At 41.9% G+C, this 22,812-nt stretch overlaps 1 protein-coding gene and 2 long non-coding RNA genes across 5 annotated transcripts in view; 1 reads left to right on the forward strand and 2 right to left on the reverse strand.

The window, feature by feature from the left end:
* Window positions 1-22,812, forward strand: part of ABL2 (ABL proto-oncogene 2, non-receptor tyrosine kinase) — a 46,784-nt gene that overhangs the window by 10,878 nt on the left and 13,094 nt on the right. Inside the window, exons 1-5 of one of the 3 annotated variants that reach the window (XM_040564700.1) lie at window positions 10,120-10,262; window positions 19,779-19,949; window positions 20,749-21,044; window positions 21,684-21,956; window positions 22,725-22,809. In XM_040564700.1, coding sequence (XP_040420634.1) covers window positions 10,196-10,262; window positions 19,779-19,949; window positions 20,749-21,044; window positions 21,684-21,956; window positions 22,725-22,809 — 892 coding nt within the window. In that variant the 5' untranslated portion in view covers window positions 10,120-10,195. Of the gene's footprint in view, window positions 1-10,119; window positions 10,263-15,939; window positions 16,141-19,778; window positions 19,950-20,748; window positions 21,045-21,683; window positions 21,957-22,724; window positions 22,810-22,812 lie in introns of those variants that run through there. The other 2 variants (XM_040564699.1, XM_040564698.1) reach the window with 2 other exon arrangements.
* Window positions 17-15,404, reverse strand: LOC121073630. The gene is made up of 2 exons (XR_005821842.1): window positions 15,069-15,404; window positions 17-8,851 (listed from the first exon to the last, which is right to left on the reverse strand). It is a non-coding gene; the product is annotated as an uncharacterized LOC121073630 (long non-coding RNA).
* LOC121073632 lies at window positions 20,882-21,744 on the reverse strand. Its single transcript, XR_005821844.1, has 3 exons — window positions 21,614-21,744; window positions 21,307-21,442; window positions 20,882-21,064 (listed from the first exon to the last, which is right to left on the reverse strand). It is a non-coding gene; the product is annotated as an uncharacterized LOC121073632 (long non-coding RNA).

Here is a 22,812-nt window from a genome sequence, read left to right on the forward strand (position 1 = left end):
CAATGTAATTATAGACTGTTTAGATTCAGGTGAGCTTTGCTAGTTTTCTTGCTTTACACATGGGGGATGGTATCCCCAGGTGCTGATTAACAGCTAACGTGCACAATTAAACTGCAGCTCATACATGAAGCATTGCTAGTTAGCATTTGTTCCTGGACAAGGACAGCACCTAAGGAACCTCTTAGACAGCCTCTTTGCTTTCTTTTGCCTTGCCCTCTCCACACCAAGTTCACCTTGTTGCTTTTCTTTGGAATGCCCATCGCATTGCCAGCAGGAAGCAGGTGAGTTTGAAGCAGAGCTATCCTGGTAGCTGAGGAGCAGGGGCAGCACGCTGAACTTGAAGAAAGTAAAAGGATCAATTGCAGCTGCTTTTGTAGGAAATTATTTTCCAGCTTACCACGAGAGGGTGCTACAATGCTTTGACTTAGTTTATCTGTTACTAAAAGGTTTTTCTGTTAGTAAATTAAAAGTAGAGTTTTTCAATATTAGTGTGTTTTAAGTAACTGTTGGCTTAGGAAGGACAAGATCCAAGTTGCATAAGGCAGATGTAGCTGTTTTAAATTGTAGTGGATACGTGTTTATTTTGCTTTTGCCTGTAAGAGCTGAACTGCTTCCTTTTTAGTTTTGTTTCTGTTGGGCTTTATCCTAGGTAACTTCATCTGCCAGAAGGAGAGGTTTTCCAGACTGTTTTTGTATGAGAACGCAGGCAACCTTTCGTGCATGAAAAGACAAAGTCTGATACTTCTGCTGGCTGACCTGAGCACTCAAATTAGAGCTGCTTCTCTTTGCTTCTGTGTGCTTTTCTCATCATGGCAATAACGCTTGCCTGTTTTGTGGAGATGTTTAGAATTAACTTTAGCATAAACACACACAGGAAAGCTGTCTGCAGGCTAGAGGTTCGGTCACCCACTCGTCTCATCCTGTAGGCTGTTTGAGATGTGTTTGTTGTGGTTCTAGACTATTCCAAAACACTTGTGGCATGATAATAGGTCTGAAAGGTTAGCGTCTGTGTTAGTAGTTTGACTTGTCTTGAAATGCAAACTCAAAACTCTGCTTTACTGGATGTTAAATCAAACTTGCATAAAGACGTTGCAGTTCTAGTGACTTGGCACCAGTTAGTGAACTTCAGCGTGCTATACTTGGTTGTGGGTATTACTCCACCACCAAACAAGAGTGAATTGCAGTAGGCATTCGTGTAGTAGCATTGTTGGCTGGGAGACAGGATCTCTGCAAAGAGATCCTAAACTTGGTGCTAGGGTTTAGGCACGTAAGTACCGGAAAATCAAATCACCTGACACTACTCTGGTGTTCATCCTTGACTGCTCAGCTGTGGGGTAGTTGTTACACTACATTAGGACACAGTTGTGTTTTTCTAAAAGTCACCTGTCATTCCCTTTAGTACTAGTCAGTGACAGGCCACATTAAAAGGAATACATAAAACAGACTACTGGATCATAAAGGTCATAAAACAGACTACTAGAAAGGACATAGGAAAATCCATTTAAAATATAACTAAGACTCTGGCTTGCGTATTATCATGTAAATGCAAGAGCATGAGTTCTGGTATGCAACAGCTGTCCTTTTCTTCTTCCCCCCACTTTCTTAATTTGCTATGAGGTTGAGGTGTAAGTGCATATCAGGCCTTGGCATCTGGCTTTGTTACATCCACCCACCCATTACTTCCTCTTACAGAAAGATTAAAATGCTGTTCATCACAATTATCCCCAATGCTCCATCCCCTAGCCTCCAGGGAGATGAGCTTGTAATTTTCAAAACCATAAAAGCTGTTATAGAAGCAGCATCTTGGTTTGTTAACAGAGAAACAGGCTTTAGTATATGAACTGCTCTGGCACAGCAGCGCTTCAGTTCACCAAACCGAAGGCTAGTCTTCCAGGGGTTGCTCTACAGATTTGCTTTTAGAAATTAGATAGTTATGCAGTGTGTTGAGAAGCAAGCAGTCTATTCTGAATACCCTTTGAAATGAGGGTTGTCTGAGGCTAAGGTAAAAGGCAGCAGAATCGAATGTCCAGCAATAGGTGCTGGTGACAAATTAGGAAGAATGACTATTTCCTTTCGCATGAGCATTTAGCATTCTTATGCAGCTGCCTGTATCTTTGTTTTGAGCCATATCCCATCTGAAAATTAGGTGAAAATCATGACAAACCAGCTAAGTCTGGTCTTTCTGTTCCTTCAGTAACATTATGTAACATTCAAGTCTGTGCTGTGATATCTTCTATTACATGCTGCTGTACCACCTTTCCTTGCTTTAAGTCTGCTTTCTGGCCCTGCTGTTCCTTTCTGTGTTGTTTGACATACATGCCCCTTGTTTCTTCTGTGCTTTTAATCCTTCCTGTCACTTCAATAACTTAATTTGCCTGTTTTTTCCTTATGTTCTCTTGCCTGGAGCAGGTCAGGCCCTCATCCTTCTTGTCCTTTTAACATGGGGTCTTCCTATCCGTCTGTCCCTCGATGGAAGAGTTTGTTCCCTAATCCTTTGCTGACAAATGAAGGCTGCCAACTTTAGAACCAGGAATGCAGACACCCAGGGATTGAAGAAAATTTTTTCCTCCATGAAGATACCATCTTTGCTTAAATACAAAGAAGTGATATTGATAAAAATTCCTGCAGTTAAGAAAACTACTTTCTGTAGTAATTAGCTGTTTAATCTTTTTTCCTCCCGTTACAGGTAGGGTAGTAAGTATATAAAAGGAAGACAGTTTTATCGTAGAGATGAGAGGCACGAGTAGAGAAGATGGTTTATGCAACAGATCTCTAGCAGAACTATTGACACTTTGAATTGTATGCTACAGTGTCCTTTCCACAGGACCATGCTTTCTTTTCCAAGTTCAACCATAGAGGCTTTCTATTGTGCTTTGTCCTATGATAGGAATTTCTTCCTTTTTTTTTTGATGCTTGAATTTATCGCGTTTTAAACCTACTTCATTAGTATGAGGAAATGTAGGGGAGTTTGTGGAGACAGCGTCAGTAGTTTGAGACACTACCTGTTTACAAACTCTTATGCACTTTGTCTTGAAAGCTTTATTCACTACTTAGGTACTGAAAGGATTTTGTTGTGAAATCTCTAAATATTGAATTTTAGGAAGGATGGCTGCCCAACACCAGTTTTAGTCCTGCTTTGCCACAGCTTCCAGTGTGATATTTAGCAAGTGACTGTTTTTTGCTTTATCCCTTCCTCTGCGTAGCAGGGATATCTTCCCACTCTATAGCGCTGTCAAGAGAATAAAATATCCAAACTGTGAGGCTCTGTATCAAGTGCTACAGAAATATCCCATGTAGTATCAAGTCATAATATTAGCATGCCCTGACTGAGCACGTTCTGTAGGCTGTGAATTTAGCGCATGTGTGAATAAGCATTTACTATTAGCAGAAAACACAGCACACTTAGCTCTAGTGAGGGCCACCACCCACAGAGCAGGTTCAGCCTCAGCAGCAGCCTGTGGTCTGGTACCTTACCCCTTTCTTTTCTGCTTTCCTACCTCCCTGCTGGGATGGAGCTGAAGACAGAGTGAATTCCTTCAGTTATTAACAAGTGTTTCAGCCAAATTTGTGGATCTTCCTGTTAATTGTGGACACTCGAGCAAGCCAAATGGTTACCTACTAGAAGGTTTGGAAACAAGTCTGACTAGAACTTTTACCCTCACTGGAAGAGATTGCTGCGTCTTGTGACAAGTCTGGAGAACAATTTTGTCCCTAGAGAGCAATTATCTGCTTTAGAGAACTTTGCTGTTTGGGATGAGATACTCATACTGCTGTTTCCTGACTGCCTCCTGTGTAAAAGAACAGGCACACTACCTTATGACATGTGTTCACTCTCAACATTACAAGTTAGCACTCAAACAATTTTAAATCTGAAAAAAAAAACCACACCAAAAACAATTGCTTCTCAGGCCTGGTCTCTGAGGAGGAATGCTCAGTCCTTTCAGCAGCGTGCTTCTGAAGACAGCTGCGCAGTTAGCGTTTGTGTCTGCCAGGGTCTGCACCCTCCACAGTGATCCCCACCCCAAATCTCCAGACAAAAACGGGAGATGAATCTCAACAGCTGCAGAAGGCTCAGATTATGAATCTTAATAAGGGTAAGGAGTTATTTGAAGTGCTTCTTTTCATAAGTCTCTAATGATGGCTGTAAGGGCTACTACATATTCCCATTCAAGTTGTCAAGATAATGCTAACCTCTTCAGAGAGACGGAGTCGTGGCGGTATGAGCCTGGGTAGATGCCACATGCCTGTAAACATAAACAGTGCTCATACACACCATTGTGGTGGTTTATGCTCTACCAGCATGCTCTTTTCCTCTGCCCAAGTCACACCTTCTTTACACATGCTGATTTTTCCTTAACTAGGCTACCACCCTTACGTGATATACTGCTTTCATAACATTGGAGAAGTGCCCATTAAAACTGGGTTGAGACCTCCACACCCAGAGTTGAATATTTTTCCTCCCCAGTTTAAAGGAATGACCTGCATTTTATGTATTTGTCTTAGATTACAGCAGCCACCTTCATGTATTAAGAACAAAGCCAAGCCTGTCGGTTTCTCCGTAATTATGTTATACCTGTCATTATGTAGGAAGCCCTGCCCTGTCTTCAGAAGTCAAGTCATTAGACTCCATCTATTTTAGTTGGATGAGTCATTTAGTTTCATTCCTGCCGTTCGTGTGCATCTATTGTCAATTGTAATTTCACCCTAACGGGGCCAACTGTAGCAATACCAGTCATATGAAGTCCGTTATAAATAATCTCTTCACAACATTCAGTTACGTAATTTTCAGAAGTTGCAATGAGGATTTTCAAAGTAAGAATAGTTGTCTTATTTTCTAAAATGGATGGAATTTTAAACTGATGCAAGAAATACCTAATCTTGGAAGTAAACTTAGCCAAATGGTCAGCCTGCACCCTCAAAACCAGAGAAAACAAGTACAGTGGTTTTGTCTCTTGTGCCTGGGGGAGAGCTTTGTGAGTCGGGTTTAGGATGACAAAAAAAAAAAATCTAATAGACCTTGTTAGCATTGCATTTCTTTAGCAAAGTTGCTATCTGAAACAAGCCCCTTAAATAATGTCCTTTAATTTAACTCTTTGAAATTCAGAAGTGAGTTAACTCATACTTCAAGAGTGAAAGGCAGTATCTCTTCATAAGGCTACTCCTCCAAGTTTCTAGGAGTAGGGATACATCTGATCTGGTTTAAGTTTTATTTTTTTAATGTTAGTGCTTGTCGGGTTCTTAGCTCTAATGACTTTCTGCAGTGCTACACATGTATGCCTTTAATGAAAAGCTGGCTACAACCCAGTGCCCATGGACAGCAGCTCTTCATTGCTCTAATCAAGCTGGTGAGATTGACAGCTGAAGGAAGAGACTGGCTGTCCTTCAAGATGAGTTAGGTGCAAACTTGAAGTAGGATAAACAAATGGATTATCTGACCAATTTTTCTGCCAAAAAAAAATCTCAGTTCTGTGAACAAATCTGTTAGTCTAGTTTCTCTAGTAATTAGAAATTAAGTTCTTGCACTAGTAATATTCTGCATTTTAATTAGACCAAATTCCCAATGTAACTTTTTGACTAAACAGTCACATTGGATATTACTAATAAAAGGACATACCGACCTAGTTAGTCAGTCCTGCTGAGGGCCGATTGTTTGATGTATTTGATGTGACAAGTTGATGTTTGCCATTACTCAGCTTTTCCAGCTTCAGACCCTGAGGTGTGACCCTGCATGTTTAAACTAAGGGTCTTTTTAGAGAAAAAGACTTCAGACTCCACACAGGTCTCTGCTGGGTACTCATGAGGCTCTAATCTTTAGATTTCAGTGCTGGATTTATGTGCTGTTTTCTTCATGGGTGCTTCACTCTGCCTTTATGGGTGCTTTAGGGGGGTTTCATTTTTTGGTCACAGGCAATCTACTGTTCGTGGTGAAAGCGTAACCTTAAGGGGTAGTTGTCCCAGAATCTCTGCTGCTCCTTCATGCAGCAGCTTCAGCATCCTTGGTGAAAGTGCTTAAGTGTGCTGAGTGCTTCTAGGTTTCTGAATTTCAGCTCTTGGTTCAGTTTCTCCAGGGACTGACTATGCGGGCTGTATAAAAATTTAACATTGTTATGCTTATATAATTTATTTTAGATAGCGAGAGATTAAGATCTCAAAGCAATAATATGGTCATATAAATATCTTTCCTTGCCTCACTTCCCTCACTGTTTTTGACAGTTTTGGCTCAGTTCTGTAACCTATCCAGGAAGTTGTTACTCCTAAGCACCTCATGCAGCACAGTCATCTTGGCTTTAAGTGCTTAAAGTAGCTTGAAGGCAATGGGAAGGCTTTCTGGCAATGATGTTGATGAGCAGGAAGCATGCCATTAATTCTAAAGACCCTTCAATTAGCTTTCAAATATTAGCTAGCTTCTGATTCTCTGAAGTCTTCCTGAGCTGAGAGACCCATTTGAAGCCTACATGGTACAGCAGCTTTCAGTCTCAAGTTAATTGTATCTGCTGCTGGATGCTCCATTGCTTGGAGAGTAGCAGTTCTTCACCTGCAGCATGCCTTGTAGTTACCTCAGAGGTACTTTTTCAAAGAAATTTGGGAGTTAGGTAAAACATCCCAACAGCATGGAATTCAAAGAAATGCCCTATAAAAGGCAGGGGGTTACATTTTTGTAACTCAATGACATCTCAACAAGCTTGCAGCAGTGCTAAGAGGTCTCCATAAAGATGAGATAGAAAAGCCTCTATCTATGGAAGCTATCTACATGGGATGGAAAATGTTCTGCTTTAACTACTGCACTGAGGAGGGCTATGGTTAATTTTGAAAAAAATTAAATACAGGATTGCCATAGATAACTGTTGCAGGTAATAGAAATGTAACTGAAAATATCTTCCCCCTAGATATCTTCCCCCCCCCAAAAGCCAGAACTGCTTTCGCTTCCGGTACCTGGACAAAAAGTGTAAGGCACAATTCTGTCCCTCCATTTTAAACTCATCTGGCTTTGCCTCCTTAAGTTCACTATGTTTTTTAGTTACTCAGATGTCTGATTTGGAGTAGGTTTGTATTAAAGAGGCTCAAGAGGAAGAATGATTTTGAGAAGCAGTTGCAGGACTGCCTGTTGCCTTGGAATGTCCAATTTCAAGACAGCACCTGGTGTGCTGCTATCAGCCCAGTAGTGAGCCCTGATCCCAAAGGAAGCACTTAGGGTGGCTGGTTCTTGAAGGGATACAATACAGTCCTGTGTAATCCAAGCAGTCAGCTGTCCTGACAACCTATACAGGCCAGCAACAACTGGGAATGTTTTTCAGTGGAGTGGGAGGAGGAAGGAATGAGGTGGAACTCTGTCAAATTTGAAAAAATCTTAATTTAACAAGATAAAGGAAACTTTTCTTGGCCTCTCAACCCAGAAGATGCGGGGGCACCCCCTGCAAGTTCCCTTCTGGATGGCACAGACGGTGGTCTTAATCCCAGCTCAAAATTTACATTTCATAGAACTCCTAAATTAAGAAGCAGTTTTACATATCACCCTCAAAGCTGTATGGCACAACTGGCAGAAATCTGGCCGTGAAACTGAAGGCAGCTGAAGTTCTGTTGTCAGATCTTATTTTCTACCTTAGGTTAAATCATGTTGTACTTCATTAATTTCCCCACTGTTTGATGTGATAGAGTACAGATAGCAGTCCTCCTGTGGGCTGGAGGTACTCTTTTCAGCTACTGGGTTTGATTTCTCTGCTGCACGACTCACACAAGGTCACGTTTTTGCTTTTGTTGATGCATGCCCAGTATCAGTAATAATTCATATCAAATTGGCTGTGTGTGATTCTACTTGCCACTACTACCATTGCTGCTGGTGTAAAAACTTCTCAGTGCCATGTGAGGCAGGGTAGTACTGGTTCATCCTCTCAGTTCGCGATGTGCTCTACTCCCTGTCTCTACAGAAAAGCCTGTTACAGACCTGATGTGGTAGACAGATGCAATTTAGGAGCTAACCAGCGCTTTACAGAGCGAGAGGAAATGAACTGCTGAGCAAGCAGCAATGTTGACCTCCCACTGGGAATTTCCAGCCCTTTCCCTCTTCCTTCCTCCCTCAGAATACACACAGTAAATAGAGTAAATTAACCGTTTGAAGAGGTGGCGCCAAAGCAGTAATGGAGAGCAGAATAGCTGTCAGTTAAAAACTACTGACAAGATAGTGCCCAATCCTCTGAGCATCCCAGTCATGCCACCACAAATACTGGCAGCAGGAGGGAAGTCTGACAGCAATGCCAGCATTAAGTGGGAGGAAGGCTCTTTAAATAACTAGCAGTGGGTCTTATTCCCGGGCTGTGTCAACATGGAGTTGTTGTTTTACCCTCTGAACAGAAGTTAGTCATGTAATTGTGTGGCAGGCAAGTGACAGAATTAAATCATTCTTGCTGCTTCTGGTTGCTGGGTCTGTTTTAGAAGTGGATACTGCCTATCATTTCACACTTCAAGAACCTCGAAGCAACAAATGAGAAAGAATAGATTTGGTTCAAACTGGAGGAGTAGCACTATTGAACTTTATCACCGAAATAATCCAAAAGAACGCTTGTTCCCAGAGCTTCTGCATTTTGAGGGGCAAAAGCAGCATTAGTCCCTTTCCCTCTTGTTGTTAACCTTGAAATGCAACATGTTGAATGTTTGGGAAGTATTCTGGAGTAACATCATTAGCCTTTTTCCAGCAGCCTGTTGGCAATCACAAAGGCAGGATACTGGGTGGTGTGACCCAGCATGGCTGTTAGATGGCTGAAGAATCCCACTTGGCAGCTAGCTGACTTGTTTGGACATCCTGAAGCGTTCTGGTAAATCCGAGAGGCAGAACTTGCTTTTCCTGTCTTACTTCCTATAAATGTGGTATAGCTTGATGTTAATAATCAAGAAGTACCTGGGCTTCTTATTAAGAAAAAGTCATCAAGTTGGTGCCTAACTTTACAGTAGATGCTACCTCTACAGAAGTGCACATACATAAAATACACATTTGTATCTTAGCTGCATAAAGTTCCTTCAAGTTGAATATATTGGCTAATATTACCTTTATTTTAAAGCTTTTATAATTGTCTAAAAATTCCAGATCTCTACTGAATAATATCCCTTACAAACTTAAGTTATACTTAATCATAATATTTTATTAATTTGCCTTTATCTTTTGTAAGGAAACTATTTTATTAATACACCAGCAATTCAAACAGTGACTTTTTGTATCTTTGATTACTTTTAGATAATGAGTATTGGATATGCTCAGTCTTACTACTGACTCTTTTCCTTCAAAACTGTATTAATTCTGCCATAACCCAGAAAGGATCTTCAGAAGTTATTTAATTGAGTATATTCTTGTTTTAATAAGATACTGAGACACACAAGGCCTAAACACTGCTGTTAGGAGATTTGAAAAAGCAAACGTAGTGGCACAGGCTGAAACTGAAAAGCCATCTGAACTGAGCTAGGAATTCTATGGCCGAGGCTGGGGTTGTGTTACCCTGGTTATTTAGCAGCTGTTGGAAATGGCACTGGTGAATGGAGTCCCTTGTCTGGTCAGCAGAGCCAATTACAAGTGTCTGGGTTTAGCCAACAGGAAGTGGAACAGCAGCCAGTAACTAAGTTTAGTGTGATGGATGTGTTTCTGACTTCATCCATGCGTATTTACGCTGCCCCATACAAAAGTGAATCAGTCCATAGGACCGAGAAGGAGCAAGACAACTAAACCTCCCTCAGCCAGGGCTTAGCTGAAACTCAGACTGGGGCTCTCCTAATGAGAATCCGTAGTAAGAGTCTTCCCTGGTGCTGAAGTTAAGACAGCATGCAATATTTGGGCAAGTATTCATGCTCAAGCTGGGCTTTTCTCGGATAAAAGGAAACGCTGGTTTATTTTCTAAGGCGTATGTATTTCAAGGAGACAAGATCACAAGAGTGTTTTAGTCAAATGAAGTAAATATTTTAAGAAGGAAAACTCTTTTTTGTTTAAGAGAAGAAAATGGCTGTGGACAATTGCTTGAACAGCATCTTGGTTGCTGACAATTGAGGTTGACAGCTTTATGATTTATTTTTAGCTAGAGAATTTTGTTTAAAGCAGAAGTACTTCAGGCTGTGTAGTTTTGGCAGTTGCTGCATATTCAGTGTGGGTGGATGGAACTGAGAAGTCGCATCTGTGCTAACAAGCATTTTGGGATTGCATTAAAAAATTAAACTCATGTACTGGAAACTGAAGCTGTATCAGCTCACCTGGGGAGCTCTACCCTCCGAATATCCTCCAGAAGGTAAGTAGTGCTGCCTGTCCAAGGCAAAAATAACTACTTAGGCCTCAAGTTGTGACATCAGCTCAAGTTTGGGCTGTAAGATTGGCACGCTCTTTGACTTTTGAGATTACAAGTCAGTGAGTGAGACTCTAGCCTTTCTAGCTAGAGGGAAAACTTGGATGGAGGGGGTAAAAATAAATTTCAAAAAGCCAGCTGAGAAATAGATTAATGCGGTCATTGTTCCAGGTGCTGAGTCTAAGGAGAGTTCCTAATACTGTAGGACTTCTAATAAGAAGTAATTATGTCACTTGGAAAGCAGCTTGGACATTTATGTCATGTTAACTCAAAGGTCTGATCAGTTGTTGCTTTACATCTGCAAAATAAACTTCTCACCAGCTACACTTTGTTACTGTAGGTATTTCTGGCTTGCTATGGGGTCAGTTGAACCATGATTCTTTAAGTAGTCTTTTTGCAGAAGAGCTCTTCAAATGTTTGTCCTAACACTGTGTGAATAAATAGCAATTCATTTCTTTTTCTTAGAAGTAGATAATGCCTTGACTTTGATCTGGCCAGTATTACTGACTCCTCAGGAATTCCATTGGAGTGAAGTATAATCCACATTAAGCAACTTCTCTCCTAAAGTAGTGCTTAAAAAGAAAGCTAAATGACTTGCTGTGAGCTGTCATAATGTGTGGCCATCCCACCTTTCCTGGAGAAGGACTGCATGACCTAATCCTTCCTCTTTATACTGGAGAGGTTTACTGGAACTTACTGTGACTAGGGATATCAAGTAGACTTTTGATTTACATGTATGCAGTTTCCCAGTTATCTTGGCTGGTGCCCTTTCATAGTATCCCTTTCCCTGAAACTGTCATTGTGGGAGTAGTTGTAGTCCACTCTAGGCAGGATTCAGAGGAACAAAAATTGGGACTTCACTGTACCGAATGGAAAGAGGTACGTAATACAGAGCACCTAAAGGTGGTGGTCTCTTCGCTTGTTTCTAGATACCAGCAATGGCAAAGCTAACTAGCTTTACAGGAGCTAAACAAATCCGTGTAATTTCAGGTAACAAACATTTTGATAAGGTATTCAGGATCTGTGAAAAGGTTACATGTACAGTTTTTCATTCTAAAATCCTGTTTTGTCTGTCATTTTTAATTGCATTAAAATCTTTCCCACTGCAGGAGAATGTGTTTATCTGTCATGCTGTTTGGTTTTGCTTCCTCACCCAGAGGCATGCTCAAAAAAAGTCAGATTGGTTCTTTGAGTTGTGTTACCTCTGACTGTCCCCAGTTCCTGTGGCCAGGTCCATTGTGCCTTTTTTTTAATTGATGCTATGTCCAGCTCCCGTGATCACATGAGTTTCTCACCTTAAAGCGTTTCTAAATGCGTATAAAAACCTGCATCATTTTGCTAGCTGTGTTTATCCCAAAGTCACCTTCCTGCCACAATTCCACAAGGACAAGAAATCATCAAGGTAATAAGAGCCCATCTATTGAGTTAGCAGCATTTGTATTGAAGATGACTGATACTTATCTGCTTTGAAATCACTTAAAACTGCAATGCTATCAAGTGCTTCAGTAGAAGGTTCAGTCCCTTACAGCCTATACAGCTGATGATCTATGAAGAGATTCATGCATCTTGCATTTAGCAAGGAATGGATGAAATTTTTCAATTAATACTTTGGAACTTAAGCTTGATTTATTTCATTCTGGATTCTGTACCAAAATAACACTTTACCAAGAAGTAGAGAGAAAGTGGGGAAGTTCTACATTAGGTGATAATGGAGAAGAATGGCATACCATGTGTGTCACTAACATCTGAGCAGGGAAACAGGCTGATGGGCACCTCTGGGTGTTTGATAGCATTAATAACAAATGGAGAGGATAACTGGAACCAGCAAAACAGAGGACAGGCAGTTCCTTCACTCAACATCTGTTTTCTCTTTTAATGGTTAGCTAGACATGACAAGGTCTTGAATTTTTCATAGTCGTATAATTAGCTGAGATCGATGTCTCTCTCCTTCCACCAGTTACTTCAATTCAGTGATACCAAATACCCAAACCTTGCCTTCATTTGGATTTTCATATCAAACTAGCCCAAAAGCACTACTGTGTAAAGACCCACCACTTTCACCATGAAATAACTGCAGGGGAATGCCTCATGCAGCATATGTTCAAAATAAATCTATTCTTAAGAGGTGAGCTATATGGAGAGTTTTGGAGTTCTCCATATATTTCACTCTTCAGTTATGTATTGATAATTAAGGCAAGAAGTCACTACTAGTTTGGCTTGAAACCTGATGTGAACGTGATGCAATTTTGTCTCTCTGAAGTCTCCTCCCGTTCTGTCTCTCTCAGCCTGGGACCATAAATAGAAACCTACTCCTTGCCCACCCCAAGCTCTTGGCTCGGAGCTGTATTTCTTGGCTTTATTCAGTGGGTTGTTTACGGTACTTAAACCTTGCACCACTCTGTGGGAGGCCCAAAGACTAACTATGGATCTGTTCTTAGCTCAAACCACGTTATTAAGAGTCTGGTTGCTTACAGGAGAGGAACACCTAGGAACAGCATTCAGTTAGGCTGCCTGTATTTTACCAAAGCCATATGGGAGCTGTCTGACTCCCTCTCAGCTGTTGTTTTTCATGGCCACATGTATGTCAGCAGAAAGACTAGGTGGTCCATTGAGGTGAGGCCTCGAGTCTGGTAATAGGGCAAGGAGAGTTCAGAGGTCTGTTTCTGTGCTACCACATTATTAGACAGCAGCAACTTGGCCTGCTCAGCACTGGTTTGCTCCTTAGCACGGAGTATTTTTGGTTAGTAGGAAGCACTGAGACTTGGCTACGGTAGCCTTGTTTCTGAAAAACTTGATCCTGTTCCAATCATGTCAGCAAAATAGGAAACCCACTCGCTGCTGTGTTATCAATTTTTTCCTCGTTAAGGCAGAAAGCCTCCCACTAACAAGCTGGTTGAAGTTCTTAAAGTCTAGTGTGTAAAGTGATGTACATTTTGAAGATTCAGTGGGAAATGCCAGTTATACCAGGAGCCACCAGTTGTTACGTGACAGTCTATTTCTTACACTCCGAGTTGACCAGTGCCTATTCTTTGGTAGTCTTTGAAGCTAGCACATAAAATGAGTCTTTGTGTAAAGTAACAGTGTGGATATTTATATGGATATTTAGTTTGAAAACCCCAGGTGGAAATAGAGTAAAAGATGTGGTATGTACAGGGATCTTTGTGGCCTTATATTAAAGTGTCCCTTTGTATTAAAAAAAATATATACACACCCCCACAGTATTGTTATTGGTGTAAAATAATATATCAAATTGACACTGTATGTAATAATCAGCATTTACCCTATAACCCTTTCTTTGTCTCTCTTCCTTCTCTTGAAAACCCAGTCACTTTGGGCTGCTGCCAGCAGCCCCAGATCCTTTTGAGGGCTGTATTGCTCTTTGCATGTTCTTTTGTTTGATTAAGAGACATTGACTGTGGGTTCATAAATTCAAAATGGAGCAAGGTTTTTTTTTTTTAGAAGCTGCTTGAACTATACACTTCAAAGTAGTGTAGTCAGCAAGATTTCCTTGTACTTAACTTTTCCCCCATTGCTGGAAAAAAAAGTAGAGAAATACTTCAAAAGGGATGAAATAAGTGGTACAGGAAGGGTAACCACTCTCAGGAAACAGCTTTGAAGGGCACCACAGGGAATAGTCTGAAGAGCTGCTCTGCCTGAAAGGTTTCTTCTTCCACCGAGGAAGCTGAGCGTACCAGAACGAAGAGCCTGGCTCGTCCACTGACAGCCAAGGGAATAGGAACAGGAAGTTTGTCATGGTGGATGCAGATGTCAAGGTAACAGCTTACAGGGTAGAATAACTGTCTAGGAAAATCAATTGTAAAAGAAATAGCACTTGTCCAGAGGTTGGGAAGAAGCCTGAATTTACTCTGCTTAGGTGCACACGACAGGCCCTTACAAACATCAAGGCACTGTGCAGGGACACCCATGTCCTTCCCACGCCAGTGCTGGCACCAGCTGATGGCCATGGGGAGCTCGCTAACAGACCTGCTGGTCACAGGGCACCACTACTCAGCGAGGGAGGCTAAAAGTAACACATTCAATGGATTAGTTTGCAAGCTACATTTTTAATCTAACTCAGCTTTCCCCTAATCCTTCTTTGTTCCGGAGATACCAGTTACTCATCTGATATATTTTAACTAATGAATAAATTGGTTGCTAACTTGCTTAATTATTACAGTTAATACTAATTGACATTTGCTGATGCCATTACAGACCCACCTGAAAAGCTTGTTTGCTGCAAAGCTCATCCCCATTTTTCTCAGGCTATGCTGCCTTTCCCTACAAATTCTGCTTATTCTTCGTGTATCGACAGATACACCAAGACTGCTTGAAATACCAGTGTGACTAAAGGCATCCAGAGCATATAAAAGAGAGTAGAAAACAAACTACAAGAGAAAAACAAATGGGAAAAAGATAGCCTAGGGACTCCTAAGTAAAGGCATCTCAACCTCTGAGTATTGGGTAGCGTGCTGCAAGGTTCACCGAGCCTCATTCTGGAGGAGAAGGAGGAAAGGTCACCCAGTTGTCTGAACTTCTGGAAGACAATGGCATGTTCCTGTCCTAAGGTATTTCTTCTGGCTGTGTTTTTCCACCTGCATTAGGTGATGGTGGAGGCACAGAACTCTTGGTACAGGCCGCACAGGGAGAAGTAACTCCTTGTCACCACAGCACATCTGTTTGTTTTTTTTAGAATGGCTTTTCACATCCACAGCCTTGCACAACACAAATGCTTATAACAAACCCATTTCTTACCTTTAGTCAAAGCTCCGTCCTCCTCACGTGCTGTAGCTGCCTTTCTCACGTAGCAGTGGAGTTTGCAGATTTAGAAATGCTGGTGGGCTGCAACAGCCTCTCTCCCCCTCCCAGAGGCCAAACCACTTAGTTCCCTTTCCCTGCTCCCTTTTATACCCCTCTGCAGCCCACCAGCCTCCCAGGTGTGAGACCGCCATGGTGAGTGCTTGTTCTTTAACCCTTCCCCTTCCACATGTTAGCAGGAACCTGGCCTGCTGCAAACCGTACAAACTTAGCTAGAAAACCAAGTCTTTTAAAGGATTAATCAAACAGATTTTAGGTTTTTGAAAGGTAACTTGATGGTATCCTTTCACAGAGCTGACCTGAACCCTATTAAATCATTAAATGTGTAGCTCAGACTGGGCATACTGTACAGCTCTTGCTTTCGGTTTCTTTCTGAAATCCTGAAATGTATAACAGTTTACTCTTTCATTGCTCATACATCTCCTAGACTTGTATTTTCATTCATGTTTCCTGTTGATTCATGTAAATAGTGGCATTTATGTGGAGTGGAAAAATGAATCAATCTGGGCGGTCCCCGTAATGGGTGATCTGTTTTGTAATTTGTGCAAAGGAACTTCTCCAAGGAAACGATTTATTTTATTCCAAACACTTTGTTGCCTGACTCTTAGCGGCACAATATTCTGTCTATAGCTCATCTCAAAATTGTTTCAACTCGCAGCCCGGTCCCCACATCCTTTGTTTGTTCAGCATTTCGTGAGAAGCTCCACCCTTACTTCCAGCTGGTAACCCAGTAACCCGCAGCTCGATTTCCCTAGTTTTTCCTCACCCGCTCGGCAGCGCTTTCTTTTTCATTGGCCACCAGCGTTGCGAGCAGCGATCGCCTGCACGTGGTGGTGTTTGTGCAGGCAGTGGCAGTCCGGGACTTCTCGTGTCAGCCTTCTGCCTGCTGAGAGGCACAGCATGATCGTGGGGACCGTCCTGTTCCAGTCTAGCAGCTATGGCAAAGAGGGCAAGCTGCTCTGCTGCCTTGGCAATGAAGCCTCTGAGCCTGGTGTGTCAAGTTTCACAGGTAGGATGCGTAGGGATGTTACGCTGTGCTATCCCTTTCCTGCAGTACTCTGTGTGCTTAAAGGAGGACGTGGGGCCTTTCAAGTCTTTGTCTTGTAGTACAAGACTGGGTACAGGCAGGACTGAGGTTGCCTGCTTTTATCCAAGTTTGAGGATTAATTGAAATGCTCTGCTTTTATGAGCAGTTACAGAGTCAGTATTTCAGAAAAAAAGAGGCTACCAGCACCTGATGTGGTTCTGAAGTTGAAGATTTAGCATTTAATAGACTCGCCCTGCTCTTGAGCTGAAGAGATTGGTAACAGTAGCCTCGGTGGCAGAGGGTGGGAGACAAAACGCCTCTTACGTGTTGGCTGAATAGGAAAAGCATTCGTGTCTGGAGAGAAGCAATTTGTATTGTGGGAATAAAGAAAAGGAAGGAGGTGGGTGAAGCATAACATCCTTGCTTGATCATGCATTTCTTTGCACTAAATGATGATGTAAGTTTCCAATTGTCTAGGAAATGAAAGTGGTCACGTATGATTTATGGTTAGGCTTCCAAAGGAGCTGATACAGAACAGAACTTCCCAGCTCACTTCCTCACTCGGTGTGAATAGAGCTTACAGACTATTTGGTTTGAGCGGCATCATTTGTGATACGCTTTGCTTATCTTAGTTTCCTTATTGAGGTCTATGCGATTGTCATGTTTAATTCACCTTTCTTATCCTTGCATATTGGATGGTATTGGATTGTATTGAGCAGCATAGGTTATTTCTTAATAGCAACCTGCAATAGGTACTTCTCTATCCCAGCATATGCCCCTTTAGTTGATACTGGTTTACCTTACTGCTACTTGGGCAGCTGAGTCACTCTGAAAATGAGAGTTTGGGAAGTTAGTGAGACATAAGCTCTTAAAAGCAGTTGATTTTTAGGTAATGTGATTTCTAGGTAAGCACTGGAGCTAAGTGATTGAAGCTCCTCATCAAACATTAACTTCTGCAGGCTTTCTCTGTACATGACGTGGGTGTTGAGAACACGTACCAACCTCCCAGGCATTCCCAAGGAAGTGGTGGAAGGCCCACATCTGCTTTGAATCCTGGCTGGCAGTCCAGCACAGCACCACAAATGGTTTCATGTGGGCAGAGCTGCTCGGCGCTGAGCAGCAGGTGCCATTTCTGGCAGTTTTGCCTTGGCTGAAGTGCCTGGTGCTGGGCTGGCCGGGGGATTTGCTGCAGCAGCTCGGGAGCGGAGCTGACGCGGGGCTTGCCACTGAGTACACGGCTAAATGCTTAGCTCTGTGCTTCTGCTTGGGGGGGGGGTTGGATGCTCAGTTCCTGAGCTGCTGTGGCTCAAAATAGAAAAACTATACATTGGTTATACAATAAAGCAAATACATATATTTTCATTTAAGGCCTTTGCTGTTTCAGCAGATGTATAATTGAAAGTAGGAAGTTATTCAAACACCATTAAGGTATTCTGGAGCTGAAAGGTCAGGATATTTTTTTGGAAACACTGCCTGCTTTTGTGTTTGCTGCTTATGGCTAGCAAAGACGTAACTCAGCTATTCTGGATAGCAGACTTGCTGAGTGACTTAGCTTCAGGCACCAAACCCCTCTCTCTCTTTCTAACACAAGTCATTGTAGGCATATAAAGAATATCTTATTTAATTAACGTGTTTGTACTCCGTAAGGAGAGCTGGATTTAGGAACCACTGTTCTTTTCTCTTGCCATTTCATCTGTTCCTGATGCTTAATAACTGCATATGCACACACCCAGCCCTAAAAAAAAATGCAGCAGTATGTTGGCAGCCATGCTGTCGTGTAGGTAGCAGGGCAGGCACTGGCCTTTCCTCTCTTCTCCGTGAGAGCACCAGTTGTCCTAGACTCTTTATCTGATAGGTTAGTATGTTGTAAAACTAATTGCACTTGATAGCTAGCAACAAGAAGCGTATCTAAGTACCGCATCTGCAGAAACTGAAATTAAAGAAGTGATATTTTGGTAGCTTAGTCTCTGGTCACTTCTGTTCTTGGTAGGAGAACCTTAATAGGTGCTACTTTGGCAAAGCTGGGAGGCAAGAGTTCAGCAATTGCATGATGAGCGGGTTATGCCAGCAGTATAACCCCGAGTGATTACCAGAAATGCAGTCAAATGCCACTTAGCTATGTGTTTAAGAACAAGCCAGAACAAACCTCAGCCATTTCCTTTCTCACGTACATATAATATAGTTTAAAAAAATTGAACATGGACTCTGGGAAACCGCCCGACATTCTAGTTTTCCAGGCTTGAGCTCTGTCACGTGCACAGATCTGGCCTGCGTTTGCCTATTGCTTGGCATAGGCCTCTTCCTGTTTTGTGTCTCACTGATTTCCCAGTTTTCCTCTCCTGCATTGCATTTGGGCTCTTTGTTCTCTTACGGTGCCTTACGGACTAGTTCTTGCTCGCAAACTTAGATCTCATGAGAATGTGTGTGTGTAGGGGGTGTAGTTACATGCACGCGTTCTCCTGCAGTGGTCTGCTTAAAAACATCCTGCGCCTGACTTCCCAGACCCGCAGAAATGGGCCAAGCCTGTTTATAATACAGTTTCAAACCCAAGTTCAACAAGAGGCTTTGGGGCAGGAACGTATATCAGTTGTGCCTTCAGAGGAAATACTTATTACTTCGTTACCCTTTCATGTTTTTGCCCCCTTGAGCACCCCACATGTATGAAACTACATCTTTGCTCTTTCTTGTGTCCTAACATTGAAATTTAATGAGCTACATGTTCCTGGAAAACCCCGCTATGAATTAGAAAGCCAATGATGGTCTTGACACTCATTTTTTTAACCACAGCATGACCAGGAAGTGTTCAGATACTTTTGCTCTTTACTTTATTTCTTTACAAAACCTTGTATATTTGGATTACTTTTCATCATCACAGGAACTTTATTTTTTCCTTCTGTCTGTAAAACGTGTTCAAGACTGATTCTTCTTCCCACTCTCTTCTACTAACAAGTATGCATCCATTTTAATTTGAAACAGAAAAACGGAATTGCCTTGCATTCAGTAACACCGCTGCTAAATGGTTAGCATCATCCTCACTACTTTCTGCCCTGTCTGCTTTCTACCTTTTTATGTGCATAGTCTTGAAATGTATCACAAATCACTGTCATTTCTACTCATACTGAATCAGTTACTATTGCATATTATGTGTCATAATTCATTCGGTCTTACCTCTATTTCTAATGTTGCTTTCAAATCCAAGCCACAGAAACAATAAAGATGAAAAACATGACATTTCAGTCTTGAAAAGGATTCCTTCACTACTTCACATCGAAAAAGTACTTTTAATTTCTCCTCCATTGTTCTGTCTGTGAATACCTAAAAGCTTTCAAATAGATGTGTATGTAAATAAAAGTAATAGAATAAATATTTAGTATAAACATTCTGTACACAGCTTGCTATTTACTATCTATGAAGTTAATCATCTCCTCTAGTCTCCTTTTAGCACTAACCTCAAGAGCCAGCAAAGTGGAGACTGAAAACTCTGATCTAAGACATGCACGTGTTGTGTTCCCTTCCATAAAGGGCTTATTGTGCAGTAGGAGCTTTGCTCTGCTGCACACTGGGTTTTGATTTACTTATAGTTGCACACAAAGTAATTTCCTCTTCTGTTCTTTCTTCAGAGGCCCTGCACCGCCCCTATGGTTGTGATGTTGAACCCCAGGCACTGAACGAAGCCATCAGGTGGAGCTCCAAGGAGAACCTGCTTGGAGCCACTGAGAGCGATCCCAACCTCTTTGTTGCACTTTATGATTTTGTAGCAAGCGGTGACAACACGCTCAGTATCACCAAAGGTAAGGCTCGGAACCACACGGCAGCTACTAGGCTGTAAACTTAGCAAGAGAAAATAGAAAACAGAATTCCTCTTCTGTTGTTCCATTTAACAGAATGAGTGCAGCTAGAGAAGGTTACTCTAAACTGATAGATTGATTACAAGCACACTCCCTCTCTCACTTGTGTTGGAGCGACACCTGCTGGGCAGTTCTCCTAGTACAGATACAGCTTCGTATAATACCAAACAATCTATCCCAGCTACATCCAGGCTCCCCAGATCACTAGCCACGAGACACCTATTTTGGGAAAACCTCTACATTATTGGCGAAAACAGAATTCAGCACTTTCAGCTGGAGCAAAATCAAGAATTAAGAATGGCACAAAGATTTTCTGTTTTTGTTCAGTATGTATATAAGAATATGCCCTGCTGCACAACTGTTAAAAGATAAAATGCCATTTTTTATATCTATGTCTCTATAAATAATATAAATTATTTATTAAATGCCATTAAGATGGACACAAACCTCATCCCTCCAAAAAAAAAAAACAAAACAGCTTTCTAGTCCAGAAACGTGGACTGCGGGAAGCTTTTTGAGTTGATCATTCGCACTGTAGTACTAATTTAGGAACAGTTCATAAGGAGTTCTGTCTGAAACTTTATATCATAAATCCTTTATATATAGCAATTTAGTTACAAAATCATTGCTGCAGATTTTTGTTAGCTACAAACCCAGGCTTAGAGACATTCCCTGTCAGCTGACTCGATGAGACCCAGTAGATTGTATTGTGCTTATTCTGCTTTTTTCCTTCTGCTCATAGGTGAGAAGTTGCGAGTCCTGGGTTACAACCAGAACGGTGAATGGAGCGAGGTACGTTCAAAGAATGGGCAGGGCTGGGTACCAAGCAACTACATCACGCCAGTGAACAGCCTGGAAAAGCATTCATGGTACCATGGGCCGGTGTCACGCAGTGCAGCAGAGTATCTGCTGAGCAGTCTCATCAACGGCAGCTTCCTGGTTCGTGAAAGCGAGAGCAGCCCCGGGCAGCTATCCATCTCGCTCAGGTACGAGGGACGTGTTTACCACTACAGGATCAATACCACCTCAGATGGAAAGGTAAGGATTTCTGGACAATGCTGTGAGGAAAGGAAATAAAAATATTAAGAGGTGGTGCAGGATCTCAAGTTGCAGGCTGCTAGTTAAAGGTGTGTGTGTGAGAAAGGCCCACTGGCTTATTAGTATAAAAAAGAACATTTTATTCCAAGAGATTGGTTGTAACACTCAATACCACTTTGGAAGGAGTGCAGACTGCACTTTTCTGGCTGAAATAGTAGCTGGGGAGTAAAGCGGTTGTGTTTCTGTTTTGATGTGGTGATACCTTTCCACTGGTCTTCTTAGAACAAGCAGAGCTTTGGTGAGTCAGCAGTTTTAACCCTGATCAAATGGCAGTATTTTGTGCTGAGAGATGTAGAAACTGGACTTAGGTGTGGCTACAAGAAATCTGGTTTCTAGTCCTGTAAAGCACAAAGCAGGAGTCAGCACTGCTCTAGCCTTATATCTCGTTTTGTTCTGCAAGTAAAAGTCCTGCGGAGGAATATTCATTTGCCCAAACAAACTGAGAACAAGTATTCTAAAATCTGGTTCTATTACTTTGTTTTTAACCTGTCAGAATGTTTTTACTGTACCTGTTTTCCAGTGTTACTGAAAGTTCTCAGCTGCCTTCAACTAAGTAGATTCCTGGACCTTTCTCAACAGGTTTATGTGACAGCAGAGAGCCGTTTCAGCACACTAGCAGAGCTAGTGCACCATCACTCTACAGTAGCTGATGGCCTGGTGACAACTTTGCATTACCCAGCACCTAAGTGCAATAAGCCCACTGTCTATGGAGTGTCCCCCATCCACGACAAGTGGGAGATGGAGCGGACTGATATCACCATGAAGCACAAACTTGGGGGCGGGCAGTATGGCGAGGTGTACGTTGGTGTCTGGAAGAGATACAATCTCACGGTCGCTGTGAAGACATTGAAGGTGAGTTTTCAGATTGTTGTGCACTGTTCATTTAGTCAGTATAAGGAAATTGTCACATTCTCAATTATACCACCTAATGATACGAATATATGAAAACGGAGTGTACTGGTCTGCATAAATTCCATACTTGAGAGTAGCTCAAGCTAAGTTAGCTTTTCAAACTTGCAGCAGTGCACGTGCCTTAGAAACAATTTGGAATTTGGTCCAGCAAGCGCCTGCTGGAACTGCATGGCCAAGTCAGATCTGTAGAAACGGTTACCCACACGTCCACTTCCCTTCCCTCAGAAGAGCTGTGGAAGCTGTAAGTAATGAAAGGTGTTGGAAGTATGTTCTACCTATCCCTTACTTCTGAAAAAAATCAGCATCTCCATTTATATTAATTTTCAAAGTCTTCTGTTTGAACATCACCACTGTTGAATGTTAACCTTCTAGGTACCCCCTAAGTAAGGGAGATTGCAAGCTTAATTTTTATAGCTAGACAGGCGAACTAAGTCAGTGACTCTTAGAGTCATCCCCTTACTGGCCACAGCTGCTTTGGTAGCCCCAGTGGCTACCTACTTGGTAGAGGCTAACACTTTCTGGGTACTGCAGATCCGTTATTTGGCCACGCTGCAGGCCAGCTTTTCAGGGGTGTTATAGACCCTTTTTTGCTTTGGCAAAAGGCAAAACAGCAGAACAGAGATAAGAATTATTTATATTCAGCTAAAATATGTAGCGTTAAGCAAACCTTGGTCATGAAGATTAATCTTCCCTTCTTTGTTCATCTAGGAAGATACCATGGAGGTGGAAGAGTTCTTGAAAGAAGCTGCTGTGATGAAGGAAATCAAGCATCCAAATCTAGTGCAGTTATTAGGTT

The sequence above is a fragment of the Cygnus olor genome, chromosome 8 (genome assembly GCF_009769625.2).
Source record: "Cygnus olor isolate bCygOlo1 chromosome 8, bCygOlo1.pri.v2, whole genome shotgun sequence".
Classification (NCBI taxonomy): domain Eukaryota; kingdom Metazoa; phylum Chordata; class Aves; order Anseriformes; family Anatidae; genus Cygnus; species Cygnus olor.